At 39.1% G+C, this 22,338-nt stretch overlaps 1 protein-coding gene across 2 annotated transcripts in view; it reads right to left on the bottom strand.

The window, feature by feature from the left end:
* Nucleotides 1–22,338, bottom strand: part of LOC135196965 (conserved oligomeric Golgi complex subunit 5-like) — a 252,456-nt gene that overhangs the window by 177,191 nt on the left and 52,927 nt on the right. For both annotated transcript variants that reach the window (XM_064223826.1, XM_064223827.1), the window contains exon 4: nucleotides 13,246–13,370. In XM_064223826.1, the coding sequence (XP_064079896.1) occupies nucleotides 13,246–13,370 (125 nt within the window). The remainder of the gene's footprint in view (nucleotides 1–13,245; nucleotides 13,371–22,338) is intronic.

Raw genomic sequence — 22,338 nt, 5'->3', positions numbered from 1 at the left:
TCCTCCGACACTGAGGTTCCTTTGGATTAATTTTGGGGATCTTTTGTTTAGAGATTGAGGTGATTTATGGGAATCTCCCAACTTTTTTTCAGTCGGGGAGAGAATTGGTGGAGACTCATCTTTTGTTGATGAGTCCTTTCCCATACATGAAGATTTTAAGGTGTGGTGCCCAGTCTTTAAAGTGACAGATGGGCTGCAAGGATTTGAAAGAGGAGCTGCTGGCTCCTCTGTCTTAGGTGGGGGGCTTTTAATGGGGTCTCCAGAAAGAGCTGCTGGCTCCTCTGTCTTAGGTGGTATGTTTTTATCAGAGTCTCCAGAAAGAAGTAATGGAGTGGCTAATAGCCCCCAGAAGTATATGGTAAGGCTGCCATTGGCAGCTCTGAGGTTGATATTGGAGATGGACTTAAAGGTCCATCTAGAGTGGAGGAACTTTGTTCCTCTTGAGAAGACAATGGATCCGGGATGACTGTCTTAAAGCTGTCTACTCTAGAGTTTAGGCTTTCACTATCAGGAAGTATAATACAATCATCCCTTTGAGATCTCTTGTTCAATTGAGTTCTAGGATTTGAATGATTATTTGATAAATTGCTTTGCATTTCTCTTCTTTCAGTGACTGCAGCAAAGGTGAGAATTCCTGAGTTGAAGCTGCTTGCTACCTTCTTTTTTGCTTCAAAGAAACTAATACGTTCCTTGGTTTTGACAGCCATTGTTTCTTTTTCAAAAAGATATCTTTCGCAGTTTTTATCTGATGCTGGATGCTCTCCTCCACAGTTCACACATTTAGGAGCATTGCTACAAGGTCCATGTGACTCCTGTCCACAGTTAACACAAATTTCCACCTCACACTTTGGTTCCCTACAGCAAGATGTATTTACAGACATAAATTTGGCAGTGAAAACATCGCCTAGGTGAAGGGATAAATGGCATAACTTTAAATTGATACCAAGCCACTGAAAGTATCTCTGGGAGTTTCAAGGAATCAAACATAAGTATTAATTAATAAAGGCTGTGGACAGAGTATTCCATGTTCTTTTATTATTATTCTCTTGACCTCTGTAACATTTTGATCTTTTAACTCTCTTAATAATTTCTCCTCAGAAAATTTCAATAGAGCTTTGGAGATGACACTTCTGCTCTGATTATAGGTTTTATGAGGCTCACATTTAATCTTGTTACCACTCATTGTTTCAATTTCTTTCAATTTGCTGCTCTCAGATAGTGACTGTACCTCTATCAATAAATGCCCTGTGCCTAAGGAAGAAATTTTGGGCTCTCTGCCCAAAAATGTAACTATTTCTCTGTTTCAAAAATACCTGAATCTTCCATATTACCTTCTTCTAAGGACAAAGTTAAAAATTCATCATATGCAGCAGGCTCAAACACACCTGGCATTACTTCAATTTTCCTAAAGCTTCCTATTTTTTCCTTGTTTAGATTTTTCCTCCTTAATCCAAAACTATACTGGTTTGGGTTAGAAGGGGTATAAGGGGCCATTGTTACCAAACTTGATCCCTTTCCTAGAGGCTGTATCGTATTGTCCTTTTCTGAGCAAGAGGTTGTCATCAGTGTTTGGGGGAGGTATCTATGGTTCGCCATAAAACAAAGAAAATTAATTTTGTCCACGCTGGGGTCCATCTCACCAAGGAGACCCAACTGGAGGAGGAGCTATACTGTTACACACAGAGGTAACTGCCCTGGGACCCTTACCTGGATATACGCCATACCCAGAGTGCTTTAAGGGTCATCAGTCCATTGAGATCGGACTCAGCACTGCGGGCATGGCTTGACATAAAAATTTCCCCTCGCTCGACCACGTCAGGTACTCTAGTTTTACAGGTGGAGTGGCATGCCGTGCAATTCCGCCATCAATCTAGTTAAAAGAGCAGTCAATTCAGTAATCCAATAACATGCCAAGGTCATCAATAAAAGAAGAAGGGAAGGGGGAAAATTTATAGGAGGAGGAGTAAATGAGTTAAAGGTCCCAATGTTCAGTTAAATCCACAGCAGAGAGAGAGAGCAGTTTTAAGAGAGCAGACTCTCTCTTGTCAAGGAGTTAGGATCAGGGTTTTTTTTTGGTGTTGCATATCTGATCATAATAAAGACAGTGTTCCTTGAAGCTAAAATCCACAGTAACAGAATGACGTATCTGTTTGGCAGATGTAGATGTACCTTCATTTTTATCTGATGTGCTTCGCCTCTGGAATGTTTGATACAGTGACATCATGTGATACACAAATTTTGTTATAAAATATGATAAGATTAGGGTCTTTTTGGAAAAGATGTTGCAGTTCTGAATGTAAATGGTCTCCATATACTAAACTTGCTTTAAAGATGACACAATATGTGATCACTTCCTGGTTTGCTTTCTTGGCAGGGTTTCTTGATTTTTTAAAAATTTTCTGCATAGCAGAACTCAAAAATACACAGAGCTTCTTTCTTCTCCATTATTACTATTCTTTATGCTCGAAAGAACCTAAAAATAAACTGGGCTTTATATTATTTGACAGAATATATTTAGAGGTAAGAAACATAGAAAATTTAACCATTTTACAGATCAATCTGCTGGGCAGATAAAAGCTACATATACTATACCTTTTTGTCAGAAATTTTTTAATTTTCCTAAATAAACATAAACCTTATGGCAGATTGCATGTAAAAGATGACTATTTACTTTTGTTCCATTGGATTCCTCATACCTGAAAATCTAGGTTTAGACAACAACATAATCTTTCTAAGTGAATTTGTTGTGAAGTACACATGGATAGCAGTCGTTAAGGCCGCCATTTTGAATTTCTCAGAATGCTCAAGGGTGTAAACAACACATCTGGCAAAACTTGATTACTTGCACCCAAAATGATAAGAATCTGGTGAAAAATGGAATTTTCATTATAATATAATATTTTATTGCATACTTACCGAACAATTATACAGCTGTAGGTTCCCTACAAATGGCAGACAATAGATTCAAAACTTCCGCAGTGGCGCCGCCATCGCTGATGTAGGTGACGTCATCTCCCTCCACTCGAGGGAGCTACAGGTACAACTGCCCAGGTAACATCAATTTGTTCTACCCAGCCATCCACCTGTGGGGAGGAGGGAGGGCTTTAATTAATAATTTAATTAAAGGAAACACTGTGTTGTTAGCTTGAGAGTGTGCTTCGACAATTAATTCTCTCAGAAAAAAGGAGATAGCGTTTTTTGAGAGAGGGCGAGAGGGATTTTTGACAGAGCACCACAAACGATTCGACTGACCTCTAATTTTCTCTATTCTGCAGAGGTAATATCTTAATGCCCGCACAGGACATAAGAGCCTTTCTTCTTCTGCCTGGCCTATCAAGTCTGTCAGGTTCTTGAGAGCAAAGCTACGTGGCCAAGGATTAGAAGGGTTCTCGTTTTTTGCGAGAAAATTGAGCTCCACGGAGCAAACTGTGTCGCCTTGAGAAAATCCCACCTTTTTGTCCATCACGTGTAGCTCACTAACTCGTCTAGCTGATGCTAATGTAACTAAAAATAACGTCTTCTTGGTGAGATTCCTCATAGACGAAGAAAGTAGCGGCTCAACGGGAGGACCGGAAAGCCGTTCAAGTACAATATCGAGATTCCAGGCTATCGAGTCCTTTGACGATTTGGAAGTCTCAAACGATTTAATTAGATCAGATAGATCACTATTCGTGGATAGGTCTAGTCCTCTGTGTTTAAAAACTGAAGCCAGCATCACTCTGTATCCCCTAGTAGTCGAAGGCGCTAAACGCTTAACATCCCTTAAGAATAGAAGGAAATCACCTATTTCGTTCACAGATGTTTAAGAAGAAGAGACTTTAGTTTGTTTACACCATTTTCGAAACACTCCCCATTTAGACTGGTATAGTCTGTTAGAAGAATCTCTTCTGCAGTTCGCAATAGCTTCTGCAGCTCGTTTTGAAAAACCTTTTGCTCTGACGAGACTCCTGACAGTCCGAATCCTGTCAGTGCCAGAGCGGATAATCCTTGGTGGAATCTTGTGGAGTGCGGTTGTTTGAGTAGACATCTCTTTAACGGAAGCAGCCTGGGGAAATCTATGAGCAAGTCGAGGAGATCTGGGAACCATTCCTTCCTTGGCCAGAACAGAGTGACTAGTGTTAGTGAAACTTTTCATGAAATGACACTTTGTTCAGCACCTGTCTTATTAGGCTGAATGGGGGAAAGGGCAGTACTTGGTGGCAACAACTTAGTTCGTCCGCCAACAAGTTCATTTTCCCTTGAAAAAATTGAGGGATCAACGAAACTTGAAATTTTTCTGCCCACAGAACCAGATCTTTTGCAAGGTTGTAGAGGGTGAAAGAGTGAGTTCCCCCTTGTTTCCTGATGTAGGAAAGTGTTGTGGAGTTGTCTCCATGAACTGCTACCACCTGTCCCGTCACGAGATGAGAGAATGCCTGAAGTCCCAGGTACACTGCTAATAGCTCTTTCACGTTGATATGAAGAGAGCGCTAAGTTACCGACCGTTTCCCTGACACTTCGTTCTTCCCCAACAGGGCTCCCCAACCTGCGTCGGATGCGTCTGAAAAGAACTGAAGGGTTGGGTGGAGCAGATGAAGTGAAAAACCCTCTACCAGTCTTGGTTTTGAAAGCCACCACGCTAAGTCCTCCTTGATTTTGTCTGTAATCGAGAATACTGTAGAGTCCGGCTGAGTCTTCCTGCACCATGATGCCTTCAGGAAGAATTGTAGGGGCCTCATGTGTAGCCTTCCGAGTTTGACAAACTGTTCCACCGAAGCTAGTGTTCATAACAGACTGGTCCCATGGATGGCAGAACAGGGCTTGCAGTCCAGGAAGTCCTGGACTACTTCCAGACATGACTGGACTCTCTTTGGTGAAAGAAAATCCTGAAAAACTCGAGAGTTCAGAGTCATCCCCAAAAAGAGAATTCTCTGAGTCGGAATAAGCTGAGATTCCTCCTCGTTTATATGAAGACCTAACAAGTGCGTTAATGAAAGAGTCCTCTTGAGATCCTTCATACACTGACTTTCCGAAGAGAAGCGGAGAAGCCAGTTGTCTAGGTAAAGCGACACTGATGCTCAGGTGTAACCACTTCCCCAGCGGAGTCAGCACTCGCATAAATACTTGCGGTGCTGTCGAGAGGCCGACGCAAAGAGCTCCAAACTGGTAGGTCTTGCCCATGAACACAAACCGAAGGTATTTCCTGGAGTCCTGGTGAATTAAGATGTGGAAGTATGCGTCCTGCATGTCCAGGGATACCATCCAATCCCCTTACATCCATTACGGGCCTCCAGCCCCCTGATGACTTGGGGACTACAAATAGACGGTTGTAAAACCCCGGGGATGGTCTGTCGCTTATCTCCTCTATGACCACCTTTTGCACGAGTCTCTATTTCTCGAGTTAAGGCTACTCAGTCAGCCCCCCTACCGGAGCATGAAGGATTGAAGGATCACTTGGATGATTTGGTGTCGGGTTTGGTCGAGGACTTGGTCGGGTGTCATAAGTTCGATCCAGGCCTGACGAAAGGTTTAGACCTGCCCCCTCGAAAGGGTTTCTTCTGCAAGGGCAATTCTGAGGGGGTAGGAGTCACAGTCGAGGGTTTAACTGACTTAGAAGACTGAGCAAGCAAGTCATTAGTAGACTTCTTTTCCAATGTGGAAAGCATCTTGGCCATTGTTTCTTCGGAGAACAGATGATTCTTGTAGAGAGGAGAGAACAAAAGGGCAGACTTCTGAGGTGAAGCGAGTCCTCTCGATACAAAAGAACACCAGAGCTGCCTTTTCTTGAGAGTTCCGAATGCAAAAAGAGAGGCCAGCTCATCGCAACCATCCCGAACTGATTTGTCGGCACACGACAAAGCCCCAGTCCGATGCCAGGTCCTCCTAGAGAGTAGGACAGTCCTCTATTTTCGTAGCGAGGGCTCCAATCATTCAGTCAAAGAACCTCATAATCTCCAAAATCTTGAAAATATTCTTTACCAAATGGTCTAATTCAGGTGACGTAAAGAAAATTTTTGCTGCTGCAAATGCGGACCTCCTATTTGCATCTACCAGACCAGAGAAGTCCCCCAGGGAGGAGGCAGAAACTCCCATGGAGGGGGCTTCTCTGGTTACATAGAAACTATACCTCTTCTTAATGAGTTTTGACTGAGGATAGGCGAAAGTTGCTTTCCCAAGGTCGCTCTTGAACTTCAACCAGTCTTCAATATCACGAAGCAATCGATTAGCTGCCTTAGAAAGTACGAGCTTCAGGAGAAGAGGATCAAAATTCTTCCTTCTCATCAGGAAGATGGAAGCAGGCGACCTAGGAGCAGCTACTACGAAGTAATCCGGGTACATGTCTAGAAAGTAGCGTAAAAGCTTAGAATAGCACGCGAGAGGAATAGAGTCCGCTTCTAAGTCCTCCTCGTCATCCAAAGAGATAGGCAACAGAGAGGGTTCTTGATTCGACTCATTGTTCTGTGGACATTGTTTGCTCTCTTTCATCCAGTTCATTAGCTCCTGCAATTGTCGATGTAGAGGAACTAAATTCTCGTCTTCCTGAGTTGACGTCGTAGCAACTGGGGTTGTGGACTTCGACAAGATCGACACCGGAGGTCTCGCACCAGTCAAATTATGTCGCACGCGAAGTCGAAGGTAAACTTTCGACAGCTCGGGTCGAAGATCTCGCCAGACTCAGAATCGGTCGTTCCACCATCGAGTCGAAGGCGGCTGTCGCTGTCGTGAGAATCCGAGGTGAGGTCCATGTAGCTACGCTACACGACGGGCGAGGGTTGTCTACTTCTCTGTTCCTCTTCACAGGGGGTGGAGAGAACACCTCTTCAGTCGAACGTCTCTTCAACAGACGTGAAGCTGAAGAATTACACCACGTACGACGTCTAACCGGCGACGAATCACTCGACTCTGTCGATAACTGGTTAGTGAACAACATACCTTTCCAATGATGTATAGTCGAATCCTGCTGTCGCACCACAGGATCGACGGAGGAAGCGACTGTCTGTGGGCAAACCCCAAGTCTCCCTTGGACCTGCAGTACGTCTTCTCCCCGAGGCAGGGGAGCAGGACAGGGACCTTTGTCTAGGAGAACTATCGGGACAAACAGCCACCCCCTCAGATCGCACTGCACTGACACTTTTCACTTCACTAGAAGTCTAATACATCAAATTTCTTTTCAAATTTAGACTCGAGGCTGGCAATGGTGTCAGGAGAAACTCCACAGGAAGTTGGCAAGGGTGCAAGAGTAGGAGGACTCAAGATCAGAGACATATTAAGAGGAGAAGAAGGAATAGGAGCAGGTGCTTCAATAGAAGAAGCAGAAGAAGCTACCTATACTAGTCTTACTTTCAGCTCTGAGAGCCACCTTCCTCTTCCTATCCTTAATTACCTTCCCCGAGTGAGAAACAAAACTTTCCACTGTTGTTAACTCCAAATCCTTGCATTCATCACAAGTAGACTCTCTACAGCACTCACAACCCCTACACTTAATGCACTTAGTGTGCGAATCATATATTGATTTAACCTAGTTTTGCACCCTCCGGCACAAAACCTAATTCCTGAAGGACTAGAGTCCAACATGATGGTAAAGCCACAAAATTGCAGAAAAGAAATTCAGTTAACTAGCTTTAATCCCACAAACACAAAGTTGAATACTTCACCGATATTGGTAAGATATACTTCCCAACAAATGAAGAAAATGTCTGCACCGACCACCGATGTTCACCAGAAGCCGGCAGAGAACGAATTGATGTTACCTGGGCAGATGTACCTGTAGCTCCCTCGAGTGGAGGGAGATGACCCCACCTACATCAGCGATGGCGACGCCACTGCGGAAGTTTTGAATCTATTGTCTGCCATTCGTAGGGAACCTACAGCTGTATAGTTGTTCGGTAAGACACTGCAATAAAAAATAACTTTAACAAACATTAAGGGGTTATGACTAATTTCTACTGGACTACTATGCTATTCTTATAATAAAATGAGATTTTATATATACTTACCCACTAATTACTTGGCTAAGAGTTCCTACTTGACGGCAGTTTAAATTTTGAAAACTAGCGGTAGCGATAGTGTTTTGTTTACTGATGTAATAACCCTCCCACTTTTGAGGTAAGAGAGGAACAACTACAGCGCAGAAACCAATTTTGTTTATGCCCTAAGCCCTAGTCCATGTGAAGAGGAGGTGGGTAGGCTTTGTTCATAATTACTGGGTAAGTATATATAAAATCTCACTTTATTGTAAAAATATAATTTTTATATAGTAAGTAACTTACCCAGTAATTACTTAGCTGAATCCATATTGACTGGAGAGGGATTATTAACGGACAAAAAGTATCCCAAACCATTAAAGTAATTTTAATATGTATGAGAACTGAAAATAAAAATGGGCTAGCATTTAATTAAATGCTTGCTGTTCCTTACCAGTTGAGAGAGCGGCTGCAAGTAGATACTGCCTCTGGTTGGCACTTGTCTCAACATAGTGGCAGTGTGGCATTATAGCCAGGATCGTCAACTGTAGTGGGTACTATGCCGCAAAGGAGTACTCCAAAAGCTAATAAAGTACAGGCAGCCAACAGTTACCACTGTTATTGGTTAGCAGCATTTTGGTTTTACGGCGCTTGTTTGATATATTCATAACTGGGTTTTATCCTCTGTAAAGTTTATAGCACCATTTTCTGGTTATCTGTGGCTTAGCCTGGTACTGAGACTGTCTCATTAAATACAAACATATTTTGCTGCGTTTAACTTGATTCAGAGCAATTTTCTTGCTTCTATTTAGCATAAATTAATCTTTAGAAACTATTTATACGAGACAAAGTTATGTTTCTTTATATGAAGTGTTTTAAAGTTGAAATATAACTTAAATAAGTCTTGTTCGGAAACTAGATTTAGATATTTTTTTCATTATAGATGGTTGCCATTGCAATCGTGTTTTGGATTGGAAAAATCAGCTGAAGGAGGTGAGTTTATTTAGCTGCATTTAACTCAATTCAGAGCAATTTTCTTGCTTCTATTTAGCGTAAATTAATCTCTAGAAGCTCTATTTATATTGGAAAATGTTATGTTTTGTTATATGAAGTGTTTTAAAGTCAAAATATGACTTAAATATGTCTTGTTGTAAACTATATTTAGTTATTTATTATGTTAATAGATGGCACTGGGAGTATTGTTTTGTGTGTAAAATATTAAGATTCATTTGTTTTTTTTCCTACCCTATTTCATCACAATACAAGCTTTATGTATTTATCTTTTATCTGTGTGAAAACAACAGTAAAATCTGTTCTTCCATGCCCAGAATTTTTTTACTAAAATACTTTTTTCTCCACTATTATTTGCGGTCAAGTTTCATCCATGTTATCGATGTACGATAATTTATAGTCATTAGTAATGTGAACATTGTTTTCTCAGCTTCAGCTACAAATGAAGCATAAATTTAGCAGTATTACATTTCCGTGCCGATATTTTCTCCATAGCAAATAAATGTATAATGTAAAAATATATCACTCCCAATCTACTTAATTTATGTCATTTGTAAGAAAACTACAGTAATTATTTACTACCGTACGATGGCTGAAATGTAAGCAAAACATTATCAAATTCTGTTCGGTTGTTGTAGCAAAACAACAATTTTCATTCAGTTGTTTATGGCTGTAGCATTTAAGTAACAATTATAATGTTACTAATGGTACTTTTATCATTCTTTTGTTTTTTAACTTATTTAACTAGAAGATATAAATAAAGAGATAGAGGAAATGTTAGTATTATGAAAAAGGTGTCTTTTTTTCATTCTAGGCCAAGATTTACCTTTATAGAGCTACCATGCAGACCGCAGACCATAGCAAATGATTAGGCAAATGAAACTCCAAAGTTTCATTAAAGAGTTATTACATATTGGGGCAAAATATCTGGCCATGACACTGTCTAAGGCATCGCTAACTAGTCTAGGGCACCATAAGGTGGATTGTGGAGCCTGCAGACTTTTGAATTTCAGTTAGCAACAGTTTTCGGTTACCGTCAAAACCCCAGGAATGGAAGGCCTGTTGGTAACCAAGTGCTGTGGAAGCCCTGTCAATAACCGGGTGCTACTTGTATACAAAATGTTCTTGCAACAATAGAACTAAACGATTGTCAACAAAACACACAAGATTGCCCCTGCAATACAATACAAAGGGTGCAATACAAACACAAAACCAGATACAACCTATTCACCTACACTAACATTAAATAAAAAATAAAAATTACCACCACTCCCACGAACACTAAGAACTGGTGGGCATTCCTAATACATTGTACTCTCCAAGCTACCCAATGACTCAACACCCTTAGACAAGGCGAAGAGAAAAATTTAGGAAGATACACTTCCTATACTTCCTCACCAAACACCTTACCAGCAATGGACAACAGTCCTAGTGTACTGCACCTTTAATAAGCAGTTTCTGTATTACGTAAATAATGCGTTGCAAACACTGACCAGCATTTCCAGAACATGCACTGTAAAACAGACGCAAGGGAGAGATTATGTTTGAATACTACCGGTGTAGCGACCACCCTAATGACGTGAGCTCAGACTTTAAATACCGTTAAGACATTCACCCCAATTTGGGAGTGAACCTCTACTATTAAATCTCTAAAAAAGAACAAAAGCATGTTCTTGGATAAAGGTCTTGAAGGATTTTTAACCGAGCACCATAAGTTGTTTGTTGGGCCTCTTATCTTGCCTGTTCTATAAGACAATATCTGACTGCTCTCACTGAGCATAGAGCTCTCATCATCCTTTGCTCCCAGAATCTCCGTTTAACCTTTTACTAATGGTAAACGACTGAATGACTGAGGCGAGGGGCATGTCGGTTTTCCTTTTTAGCTAGAAAGTTAAGACTACGTGAGCAAACTGGATCTGCGTTAGAGAAATCAATCAGTTTATCCATTGTGTGTATCTCACTAACCCTCTTAGCCGTAGCCAGAGCCACTAAAAATGTTTTTCTAGTAATGTCTCTCTGTGAAGATGAGCACATGGGTTCAAAACGCACACTTTCTAGCCACTTAAGCACTAGATCTAAGTTCCGAGGGCATGAATCTTCCTTGATAAATTTACTAGTGTCAAATGACTTGAACTAGTCAAGAGATACCACAATCTTCAGTAACATTTACACCTCTATGTCTAAAACACTGACCTGTGCATTGCCCAATAACCCTTAATAGTTGCCCGATGCGAGGCCTTTTGATGATCTTAAATACTATAACGAAAAATCTGCAACTTGTGCTTAAGTAATTTTAGAAGACAAGATGTTGTCTCTTTTACACCAGTCTAAATACAGACCACTTAGCCTGGTAGACTCTGTCCGTAGACTTCATCTACATCTAGCGATGGCATTCACTGCTTTTCTAGAAAACACCTTCGCTCAGACAAGTTTCACTATAGTTGAAACCCTGTCAGGGCCAGAGCAAATAACCCCTGATGGAACCTCCTGAAGTGGGATTGTCTTAACAGACTTGGAATCATGGGAAGGAGTCTTGGATAGTCCACTAACAGATTGAGGAGCTTTGGGAACCATTCCTTCTGTGGCCAGACTGGAGCCAACAGGGTCATGCTAACATTTTGATGGGACTGAAATTTCCTTAAAACTTTGTTTATCATTCTGAATTGGGGGAAATGCATACAGATCCAGGTTGGATCAATTCACCATTATCGCAGCTATCCCCTAAGCTAGCGGATCTGGAGCTGAGGAACAGAATAGACACAGACCCTTGTTCCTGGATGTTACAAACATATCTAACGTCAGTCTTCCCCACAACTTTCATAGTTTGGAGCATACCTGACTGTCCAACAATTTGATTTCAGCAACTCGGTCTGTCTGCAATCATCTTGCGTTTCCCCTGAATGAAGTGGTCACCAACATGGTATTGTTTCTGTCTACCCAAAGCAGCAGTTCCCTGGCTGTTTTGCACTGGGAAAATTAATGAGTTCCCCCTTGAAGTCTGATATAAACCAGAGCCATAGTGTTGTCAGAGAAAATTGCTATATTTTTGTTGCGGACTTCGTTTGAAAAATGTTGTAACCCCAGAAAAATTGCTCTCAACTACTTTATGTTGATGTGCTGGTTCTTCTCCTGATGTGATCACACACTTGACACCTCTCTTCCCTCCTGAAGAGCTCCCGAATCTAGATCCAATGTATCTGAAAAGAACTCTAGGGTGGGGTTCACAACGAAGAGCAATTTTCCTTCCAGTAGCCTGTCTGTGGAGCTCCACCACTGCAGGTCTTCTTTTATTTCCTCTGTTATTGGAAAAACACAGAGATCTTAGTTCATTTTCTGATCCCAAATGATCATTAGGAAGAATTGCAGCAATCTCATTTGCAACCTTCCCAACCTCACAAACTGTTCTATAGGCAAGAGCGCCCAGAAAACTCATCCACTGTGTGGCCGAGCAGGTAGGAAAAGACAGAAACAAACCAACTTTCTATAAGCCGTCCTCCACTCTTTTGGGGGAGGGAAAACCCTGAAAAAACTGAGGATCTATCTTCATCCCCAAATAAATGATCTGCTGAGATGGGGTCAGCTGCAATTTTTCTAGATTCAAAACCATTCCCAGATCTTTAGTCATCCGAAGAGTCTCTTGTAGGTTATTCATGCCTGTAACTTCCATAGGGGATCGAAATAGCCAGTCATCCAGATAAAGATATATTGATTTTACTTCAGCTCTAGATGCTGTTTTCCTTTTATGGCCTCTCTCTAACTTCGAAAGGTGAGAAGCTAAAGTTTTCCAAGTTTTTTCATCTCACGCCTTACATTCCTCACACGTCAATTAGCTAAAACGTACCTGTCCCTTGCAAGCAGTGCACAAAGTATGTGAGCCATAACTAGCTTTAGTAAGTAGAGTATGCAGCAAAACCACTAGAAGAACTATTGTCTGACACAACTCACTAGAAATATCAATATCAGATACTAAATCAGAACATAAGAATCACTAATCCAATGATTTGAATACCTGACCAAATAACAAATGCTGAATGCTACTGTGTTAAAATATTTCACCAAGATGAAAATATCCAACAAAATCCAAAACTCTGTGGCGATCTTAAAACCCTGTTGGCCTTACGTCGGCAGAAACAAAATTGATCTCTGGGCTGCAGTTGTTCCTTTCTTACCCCAAAAGTGAGAGCATACCTATGTAAACAAAAGACTGTCACTACTGCTGGTTTTCAAAATTTAAGCTGCCGACGAGTAGAGACTCTTGGTTAAGTAATTACTGGACATATATAAAACTTACCTGTATTCTAGTGTGCATAGTATTAAGAACATCTTCAAGAGTTTCCACACCTGTGGCCTGAGAGAGCAGATCTTCATAATGGTTTCCAACATGGCATTCTATCTCTCTCTCAAGATGATTAATTCCTAGCAAAATTACTTCAATAAGTATATATGTTAGGAAAATAACATTAGGGACAAAACATTTATAATGTTAATACAGTACAAATCTAGTAATGGGTGACTATAATAAAAATGAACAAATACTGTAAGTGCACATGAAACTGACAAAACCCACGATGAACCTTATCAAAATTTCCATATGTACCCTCTACTTAATTCTAAATGTAAATTACCATAATTCAAAACTATTTCCAAACACACAATGTACAGTATTAGAAATACTTGATGATTCATCACTAATGAAATATTAAAGTAGAAGTTAAAAAAATCAACCAGCTTTAGCCATAGGACAACCAGCTTTAGCCATAGGAAATACTCAATTTCTCATAACCAATTTCACTTTCACTTCTCCAAAAGCACTTTGGCAAGATACTGAACAGGAGATGCACATGGAATTTACAGAATCCCCAATGATTGCTTGTTTATAAAAATTATAATTCTTTTTATCAAACAATATGAAAGTATTTATAAAATCAATTATTTTGATACATAACCTACTGTTAAAGTTAGCTTACATCTTTGTGCAATTAGGTGCTATCAGCACTCAAACTAGACAAAAGAATAATGCTTGGCTGACCCACATAGACTTTCAATCATTACCTGTTTTCAACCAGGTGGCATTGGAATATATATGTTTCTTGTCAGGATTCTTCATGACCACCCACTAAGATGGGAGGAGGTGGGGTGGGTTTCCACTTTAACAATAGGTAAGAAGCCAAATACATAATTTCATCACAAAAATTTCTATTATTTTGGATAAATCTTATATATTGTTAAAGTTAGCTGACTATCACACTGAAAAAGGATGGTGGGTTAGTTCCCCCAGAGAACATGTGCTCAGCCAAGAGAACTTAAATGCTTTTTTGAGAAGAGAAAAGCTTCTAAATATTCTTACCTGTTGTGTGATCCTTTCTGATAAGTATTGCTGCCAGATGGTGGATCCACAGCATGGTGTAAGGTCCTCATAGCGGGACTTGCCAGAGGATCCTTATAGGAAAAAGGACTATCTCATAGAGTACTAGTGACTCCTCTGCCAAGGTCAAAAGCTAACAACCAACTATCACCTTCAGATATGAGGACACACTCCTATACAACACTGTATATCCTCATGTTCCCCAAACTCAATAACTGGATTTCCTAACAACTAACAATAAAAGAGAAATGAAAGTTACTCTTATATTTGGTTCAGGAGAAAATCATCCCCACTGCAAAAATAGGACAAAGGACTTCTACGTCTACTACAGCAGATAAATTAAGCATTGTTACAAGTCTGGGTAGGGCTTTCAAACTGACATTGCTTTTTGCTCTAAACAGTGAAAGAAAAGAGAAATAGGTGTCACCTTGAACAAAGCCCACATTACAAAAAAGGGCTTGAAGCTCATTAATATGCTTTGCCATAGCAAGAGCTTGAAGAAAAAGTTGAAGGTAAAACCTCCATGAATAGCCTAAAATTGGCTCAATCATCTCCTTCAGTAACAACTGTCTGACCTCCACCTTCAAAACACAAGAGATTTTCTTCATGAAAAGCATGGGCAGGGAAGGATATCAGGAATGCAGACAGGGGGGGCAGAATAACAAACGGTACAAAGTATCCTTCCTTAATAACCATCACTACCCAAGGTTCTCCTTGAAGCTTTGCTACACACTCCAGAAACTCGGTACAAGCCCTAGGCCTTCTATTTGACCTCAGAGTTCAAAACATTAGTTATGGCTGCCTTAGTGCATTTTTCCCTTAGAATGTGAGCTGTGATCATCTCAAAAGAGCTTTACTAAAGTGGAAGAACTTGAGGGTGGTTTGGGTTAATATTCCGAGTGGAACTTTCATGCAAAGAAGGTTGTAGGCACAAGGATGATACAGAGAATTCAAGGATTGTGCTAAGAATTCTTCATTGTCCTGATTTGAGTCAACCTGGCCTTAAGCACTCAAGGATTAAGGAGACAATGATGAAACATGCTAAAATCAGCAACTCACCATATATATATACGTATATATATATATACATATACAGGCGGCCCTCGGTTAGCGACAGGGGTTTCGTTCCTGGCCACTGACGCCAAGCAATTTTCGACGCTGAGCGATTTTAAAGCCTACGGCCGCCGCACACCTTCTTTCGAAACTCTAGACCAGTCAAAGGCGCCGTAATCCCACAACGGCGCAATAAGTAAAATTATATTTATGCAGTATAGTACTATAGAATTTACTGTACAGTACATGTGGGTGTCTAGAGTATGTAAAGATATAATAAAGTTTATACAGTGTACAGGTAGCTGTAGTGTTCAGGTTACGATCATTAGTCTTACGATAGTCCGATTTCATGAGAGATCAAATTACAATGGCCTAACTTTATCCATCTTCTAGTTACATAAGTTCAATAACTTTATCCATCTTCTAGTAGTTACATAAGTTCAATAATAGCAAAAGAGAATGATGAAAATATGGTTTTAACGTTATACTCGTTGCGTGAACGTGTACAACCATGAACAACCGAACGAGAAACGACTTTTTTTTTTCTTCTAAGTACAACCGAACTGGATAACATCTGTTTGGCTTGTTTTTCGATCATCGTACTACAGTGCAACATTGCCGTATTTGTTATAAATGGCGTTATGTATAGAATAGAACTGAGATATCTTAATGTAATAACTTTATTCGCTATAGATCAGAGATCAATATAGATTAAAGATCAATCGGGAAATATACCGTTAAATTTAAACCTAGTTATAACTGAAGCTGAGAAAACTGTTCAAGCTGCTAATGACTATTATCGTACATCGGCAACAAGGATAAAACTGCAGTAAACGTCTGCCATCACACACAACTGTAGATAAAATTGGGATAAAATCATTTTAATCAAAACTAATGTGCTTGAAAGAACATATTTTACTGTTGGTTTCACACAGATATAAGATAAATAACGTAAAGTTCGTATTACGATGATATAAAGGATTATTGCGAACGGAATCACGTAACTTTTTACGCAATAAACATGCCGCCAACGTAATCTGTTAACGAAAAAAATAGTAGTTCACATTCACAACGAGACCTATTCAATAAAAATTTTCACCTAAAAAACACGCTGTATAAGGAAAAATAACTTGTCTCATATAAGTCAAGTATATATATTCGTTTATGCTAACTAGAAGCAAGAGCATTTGCTCAGAATTGCGTTATGGTGAAACAAACTCGTATTCATCAGCTGATTTCAAACCACAACATTGGCCGCTCCGCGGAATACGGGCTTAAGTTTGCCGTAGTATTTTAAAATACAATAATATGAGAATATATACAATATTCTTGGATACAGTGAAATGATGTATAACTTTTTAAAGGATTTATGGAAAAGATGCATAATTAATAAAATAACACAATGCATTTTTCGGAACTGGCGGACAAGAACGAACATGAAAAACTGACAACAACTGGAGCGTAGTTACAAAGGCTGCCTTAATTTGTATCTTATTTCTGTACAAAAATGAAAAATACCTTACGTAATATATTTTCATACACCATTTAAACTAAAAGCATACACATTTGAAAAATCGACACATCAATAGCTAAATTTGCACTCTTTTTAACTCGATATTTTCGGAAGAGCGGCAGACGGCGGCATACAAGAACGAACTTGAAAAAAACATCATTGTCGATAACTTGAAGGGGAGTTTCAGAAGCTCCCTTTTTATCATATTTCTGCACAGAAATAAAAATACCCTATTCGTAATACATTTTCATACACATTTAAACATAAAAGCATAAACATTTTATAAAATCGACACATCTATCGCTAATTTGCACTTTTTTAAATCGATATTTTCGGGAAGCGGCAGACGGCGGGCTGACAAGAAAGAACATGAAAAAATATCGTATTTGATAACATGAAGGGCAGTTTCAAAAGCTGCTTTGTATCATATTTCTGTACCAGAAATAAAAATGCCTTTCACGTAATACATTTTCATACAACATTTGAAAACAAAAGCATGAATATTTATGAATCGACACATCCATAGCTAAATTTGCACTTATGTAACTCGATATTTTCGGCATAGAACAGCGTCAGAGGCATACATTTTACCCTAATACTACGTAATAACTCTCCATAAAATTTGTTAATATAATTTGCATAACCTTTATGGTCTGAACGGCATTTCTACAAATGTAGAACTCGTTAGACAACGGCGCTAGCGGCGCTGTTAACTGAAATTTGTGCCGTAATGATCCCTTTAAAATGCCTTATTTTTTTGTTTTTAATGAATATTTTTGACGACCGCCGTAAAACCGATTCGCCGTTTAGTGATTGCGCCGTTAACCGCAGGCCGCCTGTATATATATATATATATATATATATAGATATCTGATTATATATATATATTATACTATATATATCTATATGATATATCTAGATACTATATCTAAAATATATATTCTTATATATCTCTATATATATCTATATATATATATATAATTATATATATATATATATCATATATATATATTTATATATATTGATATATATATAGATATATAGATATATATAGATAGATATATATATACAGTCGGCGCAAAAAAAACGAACGCCCACTACATTTGTGAAACAGATCATAGCAATGATATAAAAAAAGGAAAATAAAAGGGAAAATTTTAGTTCACTTATATTTTTTTCAATACTTAGACATTCTCCATTATTTTTGAGTACAGCTTTTAACCTTCTTGGCATTGAATGTGCTAAATCTTTGAAATATTGTGCATCCATGTCTTCAAACCAAAATTTACGGATGGCATCCTTCAATTTGGGGAGGGACGTTTTCTCATCTGCTAGTGCCTTCAGTTTCCGTTTCATGTATGCCCAGCAATTTTCAATTGGGTTTAAATCTGGTGAATTGCCTGGCCAGTCCAATTTCTGAATATTAAATTCCTTAAGAAGGTTTGTGACCTTGTGAAATCGGTGGCAAGGTGCTCCATCTTGCATAAATACACGCATGCCCAAAAGTTCCTTGTAAGGGACTAATTCATTTTCTAAGACATTTTCATAAATCTCTCCATTCATTGTCGTGCTCTCTGGGAGAAAATATAATCCCCACTACCCCCATATCCGTTTGAAACATCCCCATACCATCACATAAGCTGGATGTTTCACAGTCTTGACTGTGTATTTTGATGCATAGCGGTTAGATCCTTGGGGCCTCCTTACTTTTTTGCCAGCGCTATGAATAATGTGGAAGTTAGATTCATCGCTAAAAACTACCCTTTCCCAATCCTTTTCAGTCCACTTCAAATATTTTCTGCAAAAAGCCATCCTTTTTTTTTTTCATAGGTTTAGTGAGGAGTGGCTTCTTTGCTGCAACACGACATGGGAGACCAAGGTCTTTCTTGCAATCGATGTTGCACAGTCCGTTCAGATACGTTCCTAAGCAGATCAGGGTTTTGAGACTTCAAAATTTTGGCTGGCATTGATGGATGTTCCATAACAATCCTTTTTAAAATGTTATCCGTTCTTTTTGTAGTTTTTCGTGGCCTCCCTGAGCCTTTCTTCCGCTTCAGTGATGAATCAAGGTCTCCTGTCTTGGAGCGGTTGCACCACAATGAGACGGTGCTTTTAGAGATTCCCAGCTCTCTTGCAATAGCTGACATTGACTTGCCAGTTTTCCATAGGGTCACAATTTCTGCTTTCTTAACCAAGGATAAGGAAGTTTTAGCCATAATTCATTAGCTAGCGCGCAAGAGCGCCAAATGTAGCGGTGACGAAAGCGTGAATGGGGCAGTAGCGCATACAATGACATCCGACCTTCGGGACAGCTTGAGTATCACTGAAGTGCATTAGTAACTCATCATGGTACCGAACAGCGAGACAATAGAGGCTGCCAGACGAACGATAAAATTGGGGAAAAGGAAAATATATACTTCTCGGGCGGAAATCGCAAGAAAAGTACCGAACGCTTATTACAGTAATATATAGGGAGTCGTTCGCTTTTTTTTGCGCTGACTGTATATATATATATATATATATATATATATATATATATATATATATATATATATATATATATATATATCTATATATATCTATATATATCTATATATATATATATATATTATATATATATATATATATACTATATATATATATATATATATATATATATATATATATATATACGTATATCTATATATATATATATATATATATATATATATATATATATATATATATATATATATTATATATATATATATATATATATATATATATATATATATATATATATATATATATATATATATATATATATATATTGAACACAACTGTTCCTGTTATTAAAAAAACTGAGCTGTAATATCATAAGACTTTCCTCCCTTAACTTGGAAATAGGTTTATCAAGGTGAGATTAATATTTCAATGCCTCATGAAGAACCATTCCCCCTTTAGAACTAGCACTTATATAATCATAATTATTATAATTTTTTGATCTGGCAGAGTAAATGAGCTATCGTGATAAAAACATAAATTCATAAGTTCTTCCTCCTCACAGCAGCCAAAGAAAATGCGTTTGTTAAAGAGTTTCATCTGATCTGAATTTACGCTGATGGCCACTACTGCATAAGGGTGATGGTCTGCATCCCTGTAAGAATAATAGTTTTGGGAATCTATTTCCATATACTGGATCTCATGGCAAAATTGCAAATTTTCAAGATAATTTCCATTTTTTCTAGAAATAAAAACCCATATATTTTATGATACCTTCAACAACAGCTGGCAATATAATCTGCAGGGAAGATAAGACAGTATCATTGTCTGAGAAAGATTATGGTGGTAGTCTTACTAAGACCATGGTGTTCGTATCCACGATTCCATTCTCCATATTATTGCCAAAGGTAAGACAAACTACTCTAAATGTGGCAATAAAAATTATGGCATACTTATATGAAGTAACCTTCCCTCCTATTCTTGTCCCTTTCACTTCTACCAAGCCACAGCTGGAGGAGAAAGGAAGGGCTGCGAAAGTTCCACTTCCTTCCTGAAGGAAAGAAAGGCTGAGATGCTAGCCTGATTTTAAGGGAATTGGCTTCTTCCCAACATAAGAACCTGGAAGCCTAACTGAACCCAAAGGTTTGGCTACCTATCACCTCATTGTCAGTAAAGGTTGAAAATATACCAAGTTGTGGAATAGAGAATGCAGGATCCTGCTCCCATATCTACCACTGTCTGCATGTTACCTAGGAGTCTGATACTGATCTGAGGTTTCTCCCTTCTCTTAAGGAAAGAGAGAAGGAATAAATATAAAATCCATGATCCCTTCCTTCTCTGGTTTACACTTGACTTCCTCTTCATGCAAGAACTAAAAGTTGCCTGTTTAGTTGCTGGATAATAGAAACTCCCCTATCTGCAGATCAAAAAGTTACTCTCATCCAAAACACCACAAGCAGAATGCAACCACAGCAATCAGAACAACTGCTTTGCCTCCTGAGTGAATCTTCAAACGCGTCATTCAATGAAGTTCACAACAGAATGGAGGTGGTTACTTCGAGATCATCTAGCTCAACTGAGATCTAAATAATCTATTCACTAACTGCTGCAGGGCTACCAAAAGGAGGTAAGGCCCTCCAAAAGTATAAATTACTGTAAAGCAAGAACTAGACTTCCCACAAAAAGGCTAATACATCAATAGCTATGAGTGCTTCCTAGGGAGTGAAAGTACTATACATGAACAGCAAAGTCAATAACGATTGTTAAAATAAGATTATGGAGATGTAGCCTCTCAAAATCATGGTTCACCCATGTTACGATGTCGAAATATCCTGGCCCAAGGTTCGACACAATGTTACAGTGTCGAAATATCCTGGCAAGGGTCGACAAAATGTTACGGTGTCGAAAAATCCTGGCCAAGGTCGACACAGTATTACAGCCTCTGAGAGTGGTCTGCTTCAGGTTCGATATGAAATAATAATAAAAAATATTTCAACACCAACAATTGAAACTGGGGATACAAATATAGAAAAAAACACTAACACAACAAAGGTTTATTTACAAGCTTACTAACAAAGGTAAATGCAGAATGGTATCTCCTATATACATAAAAAGACAGAATCTTACACTGCATGAACTGGGGGAACAGTGAGGCAATTCAAATATTTGCTAGTCAATTTGGTAATTCAAAGCGATGGCTTCTCCAAAAGTAGAGCGGCAATTGCAGATGTCCTCTTGAATCCATATTGCAGAAACTAGTCTACTTGAAAGGCAGGAACTACCCAAAACCTCTAGCAGGACCTTTTCTTCTCTGAAGTCTGCTCGACGTCGAGATAACACGAGATAATTCGTCCATTCCTGAAGACGACTAGACCAATATCCAACCAACTCTCAAACAACTCTTCTGATGATCCTTCGTCGGTCCTTCCTTCGTCTCTAGTCTCTCTCTGACGATCTCTGCTGCTGATCTCTCACTGATATTCTGACCAGTGGCTCTAACTGAGGATATCTCTCTGTGACTAACTGGTGTCTCTCTTTTACGATCTCTCTATATCTCCTCCTCCTGCAGCTACATCCTCAGTCGTATTTATACGGCATTCTGGGGGCGGGGCCTACGGCGAGCGTCACAGACTCCCGAGTTTACTAGGACTCCCTAAATGAATCTAGATGAGGTATTGCATCAGAAATCACAGCATTTCTCCCGCCACTTAGGCGTGTGTTGCACTCTACAACACGCCCGACGATTCCAGAACAGCCGCGAGAAAAAGGCGCCTCCAACACGGGCGCGAAAGCCTCCTTACTGCCGAACTTCTCGAAAATGCGTTCTCACTTTCCTTTATCTTTCTTTGCTAGGAAGCAATTACCATCACAACCCACTTTAGATTTCCTAATGATAATGATTTCAAGAAACATGTAACCTGTTAAAATCTGGTAGAAAATCCTTAAATGTAACCTCATTTGATCAGCTGAAA

This window comes from Macrobrachium nipponense, chromosome 18 (genome assembly GCF_015104395.2).
Source record: "Macrobrachium nipponense isolate FS-2020 chromosome 18, ASM1510439v2, whole genome shotgun sequence".
Classification (NCBI taxonomy): Eukaryota; Metazoa; Arthropoda; class Malacostraca; order Decapoda; family Palaemonidae; genus Macrobrachium; species Macrobrachium nipponense.
The sequence above is the reverse complement of the archived record's forward strand: the minus strand, read 5'-3'. Positions and strand labels throughout refer to the sequence as shown.